The sequence below is a fragment of the Dermatophagoides farinae genome, chromosome 9 (assembly GCF_024713945.1).
Source record: "Dermatophagoides farinae isolate YC_2012a chromosome 9, ASM2471394v1, whole genome shotgun sequence".
In the NCBI taxonomy this organism is placed as follows: domain Eukaryota; kingdom Metazoa; phylum Arthropoda; class Arachnida; order Sarcoptiformes; family Pyroglyphidae; genus Dermatophagoides; species Dermatophagoides farinae.
The window spans coordinates 3,434,922-3,449,871 of record NC_134685.1 but is presented as its reverse complement, the minus strand read 5'-3'; the positions used below and the strand labels follow the sequence as shown (position 1 = coordinate 3,449,871).

Genomic DNA, 14,950 nt, shown 5'->3' with positions numbered 1-14,950 from the left:
AAAAATGAACAATAAATCATTGCTGAAAAATTAAATGGTTGAAAATCAATCAATGATGAACAGCCAAACAAGGAAACATTCTCCAAATCACAATACAAAAAAAGTTTTCATTCTTTTTTTATATAATTTCCATTAAAATATCTTGTCATCACGATGACATCAATCCATATGTGTGTCTATGTGAGACATAATGAAATCGTGAAAACAAAACAAAAAACCATCATTGATGATGATAATATCGGTCAAATATTAATTTGACCTTTTTTGTCTTTTTACCGACAAAGATTTCAGCTACTGTAATCATCAACCTTAGCCTTTAAGATCTTATCGGAATTGAAATGAATTTTTTTTTTCGTTTTTTTTCATACTAATTGACTGTGTGTGTGTTTATTTCTAGATTTTTTTATGTCTTTCTTTTCAATTTCATTTCATTCGATATGGATTTCAAATCAAATCGAATTAGTTTTTTCATTCATCCGCCAATAATTTCAATTGAAAGCAAAGAAAATTTTTCTTTCCATCATTATCATCATCATCATCATCACAAACAAGTATATGTGTCGTTTGTTCGTTTGGTGTGTTTTTGGTGAATCTTAATTTAGTTATATAAATAATTTAATGAACAGAAAAAACCTGGCTACCCGTAATCAGATGACCTCTCTGTTTCTCAAGTAATATGTGTAATTTTTTAAAAAAAGAAGGATTATATGTAAAAAAAGCGAATTTAAGTCTAATCACATAATCATCATCATAATCTTCATGATGATGACCTAAAGTTAGTTCAATGACCTAAATTTTCACCTTCTTCTTCTTTGGTCATCAGCAGTCCGGTATTTTGGCCATTTTGGTCTTGATTATTGTCAGCCCACTTGTATATAAAATATGTTTGTGTCAATTTTTAGTTGAAAGGATCATATTATAATGATGATGATAGTAAGGCACGAAAAAAACAACAGCAGATACCATCGTTATAATCATAATGATATTCATTCATTCGTTTTTTGTTGTTCTTTACAATTCAAACCATTAAAGAACAAAAAATATCGATGGTCAATTTTCATCTATTTTATCATTGTTGACATTTTTTCTGGTCATTACCTGTTACATATCGATTAAAAGTCAATTTCAAAACAATATTTACCAACTACAGCTATATCATCATTTATTGATGATATCTTCATTTTTTTGTTTTGTTTATCTTGAGGAGAATATTTTTGTTAATAATTGTTATTAATGACAATTTTTTAAGGCCATTACCATTATCGTCATTTCATAATTATTATGGAGATGGTGATGATATGAATGGCTAGTGTATATTTTTTTTCTGGCCTAATTTGATCAAAAATACGATAATTTTATCATTCTGTGTGTGAATGTGAATGTCATCGATGATTATTCGAGAGTTATTCTCATTTGGACAATATTATTTCTCAAATTCAGAAAAAAATGACCACATAAATAAATAGTTTTTTGTCAACATTTTGTTTTGTTTACAAAAATATATCCTATAATCATTTATTTTCGAGCTGTGTGTGTGTGTGTAGTGTGTTTTTTTCTTCCCAAATATATAAATTTTTTTATATTGACAATTATATTTAGGTCAAAAATAGCCATTTCACACACCTTGTTGTTGACAAGTTTGTCATATTTTTATTTATTTAAATTTGTTTTATTCAACCAAATGAAATGAAATAATTTTCACAAAAAAAAGAGAAATACGACACATTTTTCGTATCTTATGTCTCACTGGCCAATTTCTTTCATTTTATAATCCATTTGTTTCAATCAGGATCACACACAATACGATGTCCACAAATTCATTGATCATGATTGAAAGATAACAAAAGAAAATGTCATTTTTTTTCTTGTCGATTTGATTGGAAATATTTTTTCCGAAATTTTTTTTCCAGGAAGTTTATTTTGTTTGAAACAAAAGATTTTTTATTTTTATTTTTTTTTGCAATTTTCGTTTTGTTTGTTGCATTTGTTTGAAAAAAAATAAATAAATAATATCAAGGAAGTACACTTTTTTAAATCATACAACAAAACAAAAATCAATCAATGAAAAAAACCAAAATATCGGTCAATCAAATCCGGTTACCTGTCACATGATTTTGATTTAGCTGACCAAATCTATCTTCAGGGTGAACACGAAAACGTCGGAAAAAAATTAGAAAAGTTTTTTGTTTTTGTTTACAAAATGGCCAAATCATCATCATCATCAGAAGAATGACCAAATTGCCAATTGGAAAAAAACGGAAACAATTACGATCACGACACAATGATCCGGGTGATTTTGTTCCAATAATAAATACTTGAGTGTGTGTGTGTGGAAAGAGACAAAAAGAGGGGATTTCGAACGAACAAAGAAACCACAAACAAACATACAGAAAAAATCATTGATTGTCGATTTCGGCCGGAAGTAGAAAAGATGGACATTAGAGCTCGGAACCACAATGATTTTCTTCATCATCATCATCATCATCATTATTGCCATCGTAATTCAAATCGTTTCAGCTTGTCATAAATGAGTTTCATCAAAATCAACAACGACAATAACAACTGTTTTCGATTTATCACCGTACACCTACAATATCGACAAACAATAAATAGATGGTATCATCATCTGAGTTTATTTGTCATCTGCTTTCTGCGTTTCTGTTTAATCCATCAATTATTGATGACCAAACTATTTTCAGTCGAATTTAATTTAAATTGAAATTCATTCAACATGATATCCATTTTGATAAGATTAAGATAATCAGATGTCAGTATACTCGTTTTTTGGACTGATTACATTCCTCGTTTTTTTTCATGATAATCCTTATTAACTTTTTACGTTTTTCTTTACAATCCATATTGTCCAGGTGACCATCGTCATCATTTTATCAATATTTATAAGTTTTCGTTTTCTCTCGTTGTACATTGTGTGTGTGTGTGTACGAAAAAAATAACCAATGTCTGCAAGTTTCGGCTTGTTTTTATCAGACAAGTAACCAAGAAAATATTGAGAGAGAAATCTTGAATAAAGAGAAAATGTAAAAAAAAGTAAAGAAGTGGCCAAAAAATAATGAGAGAGTGAGAGACGACCGTCCATCCATTCAATATGGCCAGTATATAAAGACAGAAACTTGTATGAAAAATTTTCGATTTCATTCAATTTTTTTTTCTGATTCGGTCGCTCGGTCGGTCGATTGTGTATATCTGTGTGTTTTTTTAGTGCTTGTTTCATTGGTATTGTGTATTTTATCCATTCAATTTAATATTAAATTCTGGAACTAAAAATCATCGATAAATTCTTTCTTTTTTATTCAAAAAAAAAAAATTTATTATGTTCATTCTCAGCTACAATTTCTAGTCGACTTTTTTTTGAATTTCATCATTCATTTTTTTACAATTTTGTCTTTGTTAATTACAATCATTGAAGATCGTCGATCTTTTGATTGAAAAGAAGAAAAAGAAACAGGAGAAAAACCGGGTTCATCGAACTTTTTTTTTCTAATTCGCCAATTTACCCCTTTATTGGTCATCGTTTTTTCTAGTAGTCTTCACGATTTCAAATTTCATCAATCATGTTTCGTATGATGTTAACAATGTTAAATACATTCCTATTACCATTGGCAATAATGGTCATTATTGTCGATGCTAATACTAATAACAGCAACAACAACAACATTCCACATCAAAATACATCGGTAAAATTGGCAATACAACCACAATCTTCATCATCATCATCATCATCGTCATCGATTCCGTTACAAACATCGGCATCAACACAATCGAATACGATTATCAATAATAAACCACAACAACATCAGCAACAACAACCAACGTTATTGACCCTTGAACAGCAACAAGATTTACTTGAACAGCTTGCACAATTACAAAGACAAACACAACAATTATTGGCAGCACAACAATCATTGGCTGCTGTTGCAGCTGCTGCTGCTGTCAATAATGGTGGTGATGCTCATAATAACCATCCAATACCAGGTGTAAATAATATTCCAACATCCGGTTCGGCAAATGTTGGACATTTACATCATCATCATCATCAACAACAACAACAGCAACAGCCAGTTATTGCTCAACAATTTGGCCGGCAACATCAATCGATCGGTGGTAATGGTGGTGGTCCAAATATCCGTTCATCATCATCGCCACCGCAACAATCACCAAACATTGGTGTTAATAATAAACCGATTCATTTGCAAAATACAAATGTTAATGGCGGATTAGATGGCAATCATGGCGGTACTGGTGGTGTCAGTGGCAATAATGTTCAAACATCTACAATGAATAGTCTGCCACAATCACCACAAATTAATTGGGGCAAATGTCCCGAATTAGAACCAAGTGAACAAGAAAAATTAGCCAAAGCTAATGTGATAACGAAATGTTTGGAAACCACAGCATTACCGGCGAATATAACACGTGAATCGGTTGAACAACATCGTGAACAGATTGCTGCTTGTGCATTACGATCCGAGGGTTGGTTCACACAAGAAGGTGGATATGATTTTGGCAAAGCAGAAAAAGAAATTAAAAATAAACGTCTACAAGAAGATTTAGAAAGTCAAGTTTTGAATTATCATAGCCAATGTCGTGTGGAATCAGAAGATAAATATCCATCGTCCACGAATTCATCGATTATTGCTCAGATACAACTATACCAAGCTTGTATGGATTATTTTATATCCGATGTATGTGGCATTGAAGTGAATGATACGGATGTGCCACAATTTTAAAACAACAGACAAACAAACAAACAAACAAACAAAATCAAATTATATGCTACTCATTATTAATGCACACACTTACATATACAAGGGATTTTCAATTTTCAAATTGATCACATCACACATCACACATTATATTAATTCACACACACATAAATCTTTTTCTTCGAAAACATATAATAATAATTGACATTGCTGCTCTCATGGTTTTTTTTCTTCTCATAAACACACACAAGTCTGATGATAATTATTCAAATGTTTCATTCATTCAAAAAAATAATAACAATTTTCTTGCGTGGTTTCCCATCATTCATTTGCGATTGATTGGTTGATTGATTGATTGATTGATGTCGTGTGTGTTTGTGTGTTTATTTCCGATCTATTATAGTCGACAATTTTTTTTCCTTTTCTTAAAATCATGTACATATAATGAAGATAATGAATAAAAACGATAACGATTGAAAGAAATAAATAAATTCATATCTCACACACACATTTTGGATGTGTAATTAAATTTTTTTCCTCGTTGGTGTGAATGATGATAATGATGAATTTTAATTTTATCGATGGCCAAATATAATGATAATGATCAATGTCCTCATGACCATAAACATTTTGTTTTTTATCCATCAATTCAAAAAATAAAAAAAAAACTTTTCATTAAAAAATTGAAAAATTTCAGAAAAATCCAAACCTCGTTGTTCGCTTTCCCGTTCGTGTCCTATAAGGATTACGCGTATAAACGCGTTAGGAGTGTATATCGGAAGTTTTTTTCTTCTGTTTGATTGTTTTTTTTATCTAGCCGGGTATTATTGTCGAAAAATGAGATCCTGACAGATTGGTCATTTGATGATGTGATGATAGTTGTTGTTGATGATGATGATGATGACAGCAATAAATAAACAAGGAAGTGTTTAATATTACCTGTTGCTGTTGTTGTCGTATGTTAATATGGAAGACGAATTGTGAATGAAAGATCATCTCATCATCACTCAATTATCATCATCATCCGGTTTAATGGAAAATAATGCCAAAACAATATATGGCCATCAATACCGATAAATCTTTCATTTTGTTCTCCATAAATCCATTCAATTCATTTGACAAGCCCACAAAATTATTGTGCTCGTGTGATCAAGAAATATTTTTTTAATTCCTTCCTTTGATTATTTGATGATTGGATGGGATGAATTTTTTTCATCTTCTGATTTGCATCATAAATAATCAAATGCACGCGTTCATCATTTTTTTGACATTTTTATGTATTACACATTGATTCATTTGAATAATTCAGATCAAAAGGAGAACAGCAGATGAGTGAGAGTGAAAAAAAATAGAAATCAGCCATTTAATTTCTTTATCGATTATCTATATAGGTAATCGGTAGTCAATGTTCCTTTCATTTTATGATGATAATCGGATTACAATCATTCATATCTCAAATAAATGATTATTTCCGACAATCATTAGGATTTTGAAACCGGATTTTGTTTTTCATTTCACAAAATGAAATTGACATAAAAAGAATGGAAAAGATTGATGAGTCTGTTGGTTAATTGATTTTATTTCGAATCAAATCTGAAATGGCCGTTAAACAACCCCAATGTAGAAATGATCGCACTAGATTAGCATGTATACCGGCCACTAATGAACGTTCAGTACCGATACGTTCCATCAATAATTGTTCGAATGCTGTACGTATGGTCATATGTTTCGTACCTATTGGCTGTATCTGTATTCTTGTACGTATAACATTTAATGGATAGATTAGTGTGGATATTGTAGCACCCAATAATGCACCGGTAATAAATTTTCGTACAAATTGATGATGCTTGGTTGTTGATAGCGATGATAATTCGTTGGATAACCGTTGCTCACAATAATCAAGACTACAAAAATAAAGAAATGTTGATGGTCCATTACGCAGTACGGTGATACGAAATCCACGATAATATTCCTGTATACCATAACGACGTATCTGATAAAATGTATCAAACATATTTGTATATTGATTATTGAAACGACCATCCTGTAATATCATCTGTACACGTTCGAATGGAGTCGATACCAATGCTTCGGTAGCACCAGATAATAATGAGGCAATCAATGAAGCTTGTAAATTATAGCCATCATTTTTCATCCATAACATTCGATAAAATTGATTATATGTACCAAACATTAATGATGATGTTAATGGCTTGACAAATAATGGTGGTCCAATACCACGATATAGATAACCGATACCTTCGATACGTAATTGACGTATGGCACTAACTACATCAAATCCCCATACACTTTGTCGAAACATAAGTTTATTTACTGGAAACGTAACGATCACACTCAATAATCCTGCACCCATACCACATAGATATTCGGAACCGATAAATTTTGATTTATCATGCAAATCATGATGATAATCACGTTGATTATCATTAATCATGATCGAACTATCGAAAATCAACGATCAAACGAACAAGAATTAAACATTTTCGATTATAAATACTTGGGAAAAAATTCGAATAAATTTATTTATTTATTGTCACCACGCCATCTGTTGATCAGATGATGCATTTGTTTGGAAATTTTCTGGAAAAAATATTTTGCGAAAAAAAAGTTTCCTGCCATATTATAAACAACATTATCGTGTCAGCTTGCCAAAGGACATTTTTTATTATTTATCCCGCAAACATCAATCATCAACATTTTTCTCCAATTATGTTTGCATTAAATATCGGTAATTTTTGATGTGAATATTTTAATCCATTAATAATGTTGCAAAAATTTCAATTCCAGGTCGTTGTTTGGTTTCAAGATCATCAGTGGCTCGATCGGTATTGCTATCATCACGTTCGATAACAACATCAAATGCTCTTTCGAAAGGCACTTATTTCATTGTCAATGATTATGAAGAATTGACAGCAAAAAAAGTTCTCGACAATACAATCGGTGGTATAATGTATGCTGAATTAATTAGCGGTATGGGTGTCGTATTAGGCCAAATGTTTAAAGAACCAGCAACGATAAATTATCCATTTGAAAAAGGACCGTTATCACCACGTTTTCGTGGTGAACATGCATTAAGACGATATCCATCGGGTGAAGAACGTTGTATTGCATGTAAATTATGTGAAGCCATTTGTCCGGCACAGGCTATAACCATTGAAGCTGAAGAACGTTCAGATGGTAGCCGTCGTACGACTAGATATGATATCGATATGACCAAATGTATCTATTGTGGTTTCTGCCAAGAAGCCTGTCCTGTCGATGCTATTGTTGAAGGACCGAATTTTGAATATGCAACCGAAACTCGTGAAGAATTATTGTATAATAAAGAAAAATTATTAGAAAATGGTGATAAATGGGAAATGGAAATTGCTGCCAATCTAGAGGCTGATCATCTTTATAGATAGATTCATTGACTAGATTGATTAATGTTTGGAATAGCTAATGTATAATTAAATCAAATAAAAAAGATTAACATTAACATTAATTAATTTGATTGATGATTATTGGATTTGTTGGAAAACAATTAATTCTCTCAATAGTGTCATCTAGTGTCGATAAGATGGAGATAAAAGTGTTTTGCTAGTATCGATTATCTGATTTAATTCGTTCATCACTCGATTGAATGTTCAACGTTGACATGAATACAGTTGCACACATGTGATCGTTCTCTTTCCGTACATTTTTGTTTCAATATTTATTATACAAATTGCATGCGTGTATCCGCCGTCGCCGCCGCCAAAGATTCAACAATAAAAATCTAAATCATCTGAAAATATTTACATTTGTAAGGTAAGTAAAAAACCGATTTTAATAAACCAATTTTTAAAATTCTCATTTTTTCCGTGTTGAAAGAACAACGATATGGCGCCACCCAAACATAAACAACAAGAAACACAAGAATCTTTGACCCGGATCGCTATTGTTAATCATGATAAATGTAAACCAAAACGTTGTCGTCTTGAATGTAAAAAATCCTGTCCAGTTGTACGTATGGGTAAATTGTGTATTGAAGTAACACAGAATGATAAGATTTCAAAAATCAGTGAAGAATTATGTATTGGTTGTGGTATTTGTATCAAAAAATGTCCACTTGGTGCAATCACCATTATTAATTTACCATCGAATTTAAGCTCAGAAACGACCCATCGTTTTGGTCCAAATTCATTTAAACTTCATCGTCTACCAACACCGAGACCGGGTGAAGTGCTCGGTTTGGTTGGCACTAATGGTATCGGTAAATCGACAGCATTGAAAGTTTTGGCAGGTAAATTGAAACCAAATCTTGGACGATATGGTGTCGATGCACCTGATTGGCAAGAAATACTTGTTTATTTTCGTGGTTCAGAATTGCAAAATTATTTCACACGTATACTCGAAGATGATCTAAAAGCCATAATAAAACCACAATATGTTGATCAATTACCGAAAACGATTGCCGGTACTGTTAATACATTGATCGATAAAAAAAATGAACGGAAAAAATAAGGAAGAAATCTGTGAACTATTAGATTTGACCGATGCTATACTTGAACGTGATGTATCCGAATTAAGTGGTGGTGAACTACAACGATTCACCATCGGAATGGTATGCATCCAGAATGGCGATATATTTATGTTTGATGAACCATCCAGCTATTTGGATGTGAAACAACGATTGAAAGCTGCCGAAGCCATACGATCACTATTACAGGTGAATAAATATATTATTGTCGTCGAACATGATCTATCCGTTTTGGATTATTTATCCGATTTTATATGCTGTTTATATGGTGTACCGGGTGTTTACGGTGTGGTGACGATGCCATTTTCTGTACGTGAAGGCATCAATATTTTTCTCGATGGATTTGTGCCTACAGAAAATCTTCGTTTTCGTGAAGCATCATTAGTTTTTAAAGTTGCCGAAACAGCAACTGATGAAGAAATAAAACGTATGTGTCGTTATGAATATCCACGTATGATTAAACGTATGGGACCTTTCGAATTAACCGTTGAACCTGGTACTTTTACCGATTCGGAAATTATTGTTTTATTGGGTGAAAATGGAACAGGAAAAACAACTTTCATACGAATGATGGCTGGTAATCTAAAACCGGATGAAGGTGAATCCGATGTGCCAACATTGAACATTAGTTATAAGCCCCAAAAGATTAGTCCAAAATCACAAGGAACCGTTCGAATGTTATTACATGAAAAAATTCGTGATTTTTTTACTCATCCACATTTTCAAGCCGAAGTCGTGAAACCATTACAGATTGATAATATTCTTGATCAAGAAGTACGACATCTTTCCGGTGGTGAATTACAACGTATTGCTTTGATTCTTTGTCTTGGTAAACCAGCCGATGTTTATCTTATCGATGAACCATCAGCATATTTGGATTCAGAACAACGTCTTGTTGCTGCTAAAGTTATTAAAAGATTTTTTCTACACTCCAAAAAGACCGGATTCATTGTTGAACATGATTTTATTATGGCCACATATCTAGCTGATCGTGTTATCGTGTTTGAAGGTACACCATCAATAAAAACGGTTGCTACATCACCACAATCACTACTGTCTGGTATGAATCGATTTTTGGAATTACTGAACATTACGTTTCGTCGTGATCCAAATAATTATCGGCCAAGAATAAATAAATTAAATTCGGTCAAAGATACTGAACAGAAACGCGGTGGTAATTTCTTTTTTCTTGAAGATTAATGATGAGATGAATTTTTTTAATTTTCGAAATGTTCAAATGATTTAAACAGACAAACAAAGAAAAACATCAACATGTTATTCATTAATGTCATACATGATTATTATGGTGATGATTAATTATTATTATTAATAATTTTATTATTATAAAATTTGAAAAATATTTCATTTCATCATCGTAATTTAATTTGATTGTAATTAAAAAAATTTTTCCCGAAAAAAAAATTTCGTCAATTTTCTCGCCGCGAATTTATTCTACACGCGCATGTGCAAAAGTTGTCTTTTCATCTAATTTGTCTGTTTTGGTTGTGTGTGCTTGTATTACTGTCGAACGATTGAATTTATGATTTTTTGATTTTTGAATTGCTGTGATTTTCAAAATAAACAAAACAAATCTAAAATGTTTTATTATGCCGTTGCAATTGGCCGACAAACAGGAATTTTTAATGATTGGAATGATTGTGAAAAACAAGTGAAAGGCTTCAAAAATGCCAAGTTTAAGAAATTTAAAACAAAATCCGAAGCCGAAGAATTTATTCATATTCATCATAAATCTACCACGTCGTCATCGTCTATTTCGAATTCAAATTTGGTGCCTAAAATTTTGCCAACAACATCAACAGCGAATAATTCTGCTGTTCGCATAAATGCAATGTCGATGCCCAGATCATCAAGCCATCAACCGAGTAAACTAACAAGTGATGATAAAAAGCTTACTACTGGGATTTTTAGTAGTTTAAAATGTCCGAAACGTCCGAGAAGTAGGAAAAGTGATTTTCTTACTATTCGCCGTAATCATTTGGGTGATCCAATTGTCTATACAGATGGTGCATGTTGTAATAATGGCAAACGTAATGCCAAAGCCGGTATTGGCGTATTTTGGGCTATCGATCATAATGATAATGTTTCTCGACTACTCGTCGGTCGTCAAACAAACAATCGTGCTGAAATTGAAGCAGCTATCGTGGCTATTCAAACAGCTTTGAAAAATAATTATCGAACCTTAGATATTCATACGGATTCAAAATTTATGATTGTATCGATGACCGAATGGCTGCCGAAATGGAAACGTAATGGTTGGAAATTATCGACTGGTGAATCGGTCAAGAATAAACATGAATTTATGCGCCTGGATGAAGAAATGAATAAAATGGACCGACTAATCTGGACCAAAGTACGTGCACATTCAGGCGATTATGGTAATGAAATGGCCGATCAACTAGCTACCAATTCTATAAAATGAAACTGTGATGATAGTGTAATCATAATCATAATAATTGTTTTATTTCATTTGACCACTGTAAATTCATAATTGTAATTATTGATTATTGATTTAATAATGTAAATTTGATTGTTGTCGATGTAGATTATAAATAAAATCATTGAAAATTTATTGAAATTTTGTGTATGATTCTTATTTGGATCGATAATTCAAAATGGGCAACCACTGTTGTATAATAGGATGTTTAGACCAAGGATCTTTAGCTTATACCAATGGTAACAATTGTATAGCAAATGGTGATCCAAATGAAATGATTGATGGTAGTGGTAGCGGTGGTACGACGATGAATCAAATGGATCAAACAACAAATCAACGTTGTATACGGCCATTTACAATAAGTCGAATATCATCGATTCAATTACCAGCTGATTCACGTTTATATCGTGATCAAACATTATTAAAAACAGATAATGGCCTTGATATTGTAAAGAAACACATATCATTGAATTCATTGCAATCATTTATACAGAATGAATTATCAACCGATCTAGTAATCAGAACTACAATTGATCATTCAAATATCGAAACAAATAAAGTGATACAAAATTTTTATATTACAAGCTTTGGTGGACTGTCACTAAAAACATTGAAAACAAATCATATTAATCTATTATTGAATGCTACCATTGATTTACCGATTGTCGATTTTCCTAAAATTATGAATAATTCCATTAATAATAACAATAATAATGATCAACAACAACAACAACAACCAAGACAAAAACAAAAACAAAAACAAAAAAAACATCGACAACAACAACAACAACAACAGTTACAGCAACAATCGCAACAACAATTAATGATGGAAACATTGCGTATACCAATTAGTACAAAAGAACCAAGAACATTAAAATTATACATGAATGATGTAGCGGATAAGATACATGAAAATTATCTAAAAAATGGCAATACATTAATCTATTGTTATGATGGTTCATTGAATTCGGTTGTATTGGCGATAGGTTATCTAATTAAATATACTGATCTTTGGCTATCCGAGGCAATACTGCATATGAAATATACTCGCAAAGGTTTCGAAACACGAGCAGCGAATGATTGTGGCAATGAATTGGGAACATTTAAAAAAATTATCTATAAATTTGCACAAAAACATGGTAAAAACGATTTACTCGATTTATCAATTACTAAATCGACGACATTCTGAGATGATGATGGTGTGTGTATTTCAAGATTTAAATTTTTAAGTTAATTTTTTTTTAAACAAACAACAAAATAAAATCAAATTTATTCGGGATCGATAAATTTACAAATTTGTTCATCGTCATTGCCTTGAAAAAACAAAATGAAATATCGAAATGTCCCCAGATTTCAAAATATGGAAATTTTTTGAAATAAAAATTATCTAATCCTTGCAAGTGCGGTGTAAATGTTTTTGATTGGTGAGTGTGTTATATTCGGGGTTATATAAACACTTAACATTACTTATTGTGTCCATTGTTTTGTGATGATTCTTGTTCCTTATTATTAATGGTTATTTGTTGTTTTTTTTTGCAGCAAAGAAAAAATAACAAAATTCACAAAATGTCAATAAAATTTGATTATTCAAATAAAGTTGTATTGGTAACCGGTTCAAGTTCAGGTATCGGTGAAAGTATTGCAAAACGTTTTGCACAATTAGGTGCAATGATTGTCATCACTGGTCGTTCACGTGAAAATGTCAATCGTGTATCGAATGAATGTCAACAATTATCACCAAAAAAATTGAAACCATTAGAAGTGATTGCCGATATTACCATTGATGATGATGCCAAACGTTTGATACAATCAACAATTCAAATGTTTGGACGATTAGATTTATTGATCAATAATGCTGGCTATGCACAGATTACATCGATATTTGATCCAAAATCATTGGATACATTCGATAAGGTGATGCGATTAGATGTTCGTGCTACAATCAATCTAACATTGATGGCTGCGCCATATCTGGAACAAACACGTGGAAATATTATCAATATTTCAAGTGTTTGTGGTACAAAACCGGTAAATTTTCATATCTGAATGAAAGTGATTTGTTAAATTTTGATTTTCGATTTTTTTTTGATGACAGTTAGTAGGATTTTATGGATATTGTATGGCCAAAGCAGCGATCGATATGTTTACCCGTGTGAGTGCATTAGAACTTGGTCCAAAAGGAATTCGAGTAAATTGTGTAGAGTAAGTTTGCTGATTTTTTTGATCAATTTTGTTTTTCATTTTACCAATATTTCACAATTAGTCCGGGTGGTGTTCGTACGAATTTCTTGAATGCAATCGGTCTTAATGCAGAACAAGTGGCTCAACAAGAAGAATTTTTACGGCGATCATCACCCATCGGAATAATTGGTGAACCGAATGATGTAGCAGATTTGGTTGTCTATGTTGGCTCGGAATATGCTAAATTTATGACCGGCAGTTGTTTGCTCATCGATGGTGGTGCTTTATACAGTGCACTTGCATTGGCTACTTCATCATGATTCTATTTCGAAATTGATGATGATGATGATCAAAATTCTCTTGTTTATTTTTTAAAAATCGTTTCGTTTACTTTATTATCGACATATATGATGAATGATGATGATGATGATTCGAACAGTAAATAAATTCAAAATTCAAAATAAACAAACTGCAGTGCTTCCATCTATTAAATTCAAAAGTACAAAGTGAACATCGGTTGTATTTATAAGCACAAGACGGCGCTTTATGTTTTGATATAGAATAAAATAAAATTCAAATTTATTAGAATGAATGTTAGTTAGTTGAATGAAAAAAAAACAACATGAAGATGAGTGTGAAAATAATTGAACCAATTCATTTAGTAATTCATTTTTCAGCTTTTCATTTTATTTTTTGAACATTTTGTTAACAAATTGTCAAAAGTCTTTGACCTTTTTTTCACTTTATCGTCTTCGGACCGACACATTTATCATCGAGAATTTTCCCTTTTTTTCATTGTTTCTATTACAGCCCTTTTTGTTTTATAATTGGGTGATGAAAACAAATTTCCGTTCACGGGTACACATACACATACACACAGTGTCCGAGATGTGTTTCATTTAAACTGGTTAAATACCCACGAAATTCGTTTGTTTCGCTTTTTTGCATGGTCTGTTGATCATTCATTTTATTTCATTTTTCAGTCATCATCATCATCGTTGGTCATTATTATTGGTAGAGTCCAACTTCTACTCGCCTGGAACTTTAGTGATATGCGATAACCAAATG

At 31.7% G+C, this 14,950-nt stretch overlaps 7 protein-coding genes across 7 annotated transcripts; 6 read left to right on the top strand and 1 right to left on the bottom strand.

Annotated features, from left to right (window-relative positions):
* The first annotated feature begins 3,153 nt into the window (after positions 1-3,153).
* On the top strand, positions 3,154-5,215 carry LOC124497370 (uncharacterized). Its single transcript, XM_047061018.2, has one exon. The coding sequence runs from the start codon at positions 3,573-3,575 to the stop codon at positions 4,746-4,748; it is 1,176 nt and encodes a 391-aa protein (XP_046916974.1). The 5' UTR covers positions 3,154-3,572; the 3' UTR covers positions 4,749-5,215.
* Positions 5,216-6,291: 1,076 nt separating this feature from the next.
* LOC124497587 (mitochondrial nicotinamide adenine dinucleotide transporter SLC25A51) lies at positions 6,292-7,181 on the bottom strand. The gene has a single exon (XM_047061254.2). It carries the CDS (start codon positions 7,177-7,179, stop codon positions 6,292-6,294), a length of 888 nt encoding a protein of 295 aa, XP_046917210.1. The 5' UTR covers positions 7,180-7,181.
* Positions 7,182-7,373: 192 nt separating this feature from the next.
* ND-23 (NADH dehydrogenase (ubiquinone) 23 kDa subunit) lies at positions 7,374-8,225 on the top strand. Its single transcript, XM_047061257.2, has 2 exons — positions 7,374-7,473; positions 7,533-8,225. The coding sequence occupies exons 1-2, from the start codon at positions 7,455-7,457 to the stop codon at positions 8,147-8,149; spliced, it is 636 nt and encodes a 211-aa protein (XP_046917213.1). The 5' UTR covers positions 7,374-7,454; the 3' UTR covers positions 8,150-8,225.
* A 157-nt stretch (positions 8,226-8,382) lies between these two features.
* Positions 8,383-10,668, top strand: LOC124497586 (ATP-binding cassette sub-family E member 1 pix). Its single transcript, XM_047061253.2, is given in 3 exon segments — positions 8,383-8,534; positions 8,598-9,218; positions 9,220-10,668. Coding segments are annotated over 2 exon segments (1,839 nt in total). The 5' UTR covers positions 8,383-8,534; positions 8,598-8,606; the 3' UTR covers positions 10,447-10,668.
* An 80-nt stretch (positions 10,669-10,748) lies between these two features.
* On the top strand, positions 10,749-11,832 carry rnh1 (ribonuclease H1). Its single transcript, XM_047061256.2, has one exon. It carries the CDS (start codon positions 10,844-10,846, stop codon positions 11,684-11,686), a length of 843 nt encoding a protein of 280 aa, XP_046917212.2. The 5' UTR covers positions 10,749-10,843; the 3' UTR covers positions 11,687-11,832.
* Positions 11,833-11,835: 3 nt separating this feature from the next.
* LOC124497592 (uncharacterized) lies at positions 11,836-12,890 on the top strand. Its single transcript, XM_075733983.1, has one exon. It carries the CDS (start codon positions 11,880-11,882, stop codon positions 12,888-12,890), a length of 1,011 nt encoding a protein of 336 aa, XP_075590098.1. The 5' UTR covers positions 11,836-11,879.
* A 104-nt stretch (positions 12,891-12,994) lies between these two features.
* LOC124497588 (3-oxoacyl-[acyl-carrier-protein] reductase FabG) lies at positions 12,995-14,351 on the top strand. Its single transcript, XM_047061255.2, has 3 exons — positions 12,995-13,729; positions 13,797-13,903; positions 13,965-14,351. Exons 1-3 carry the CDS (start codon positions 13,214-13,216, stop codon positions 14,200-14,202), a joined length of 861 nt encoding a protein of 286 aa, XP_046917211.1. The 5' UTR covers positions 12,995-13,213; the 3' UTR covers positions 14,203-14,351.
* Positions 14,352-14,950: the final 599 nt, after the last annotated feature.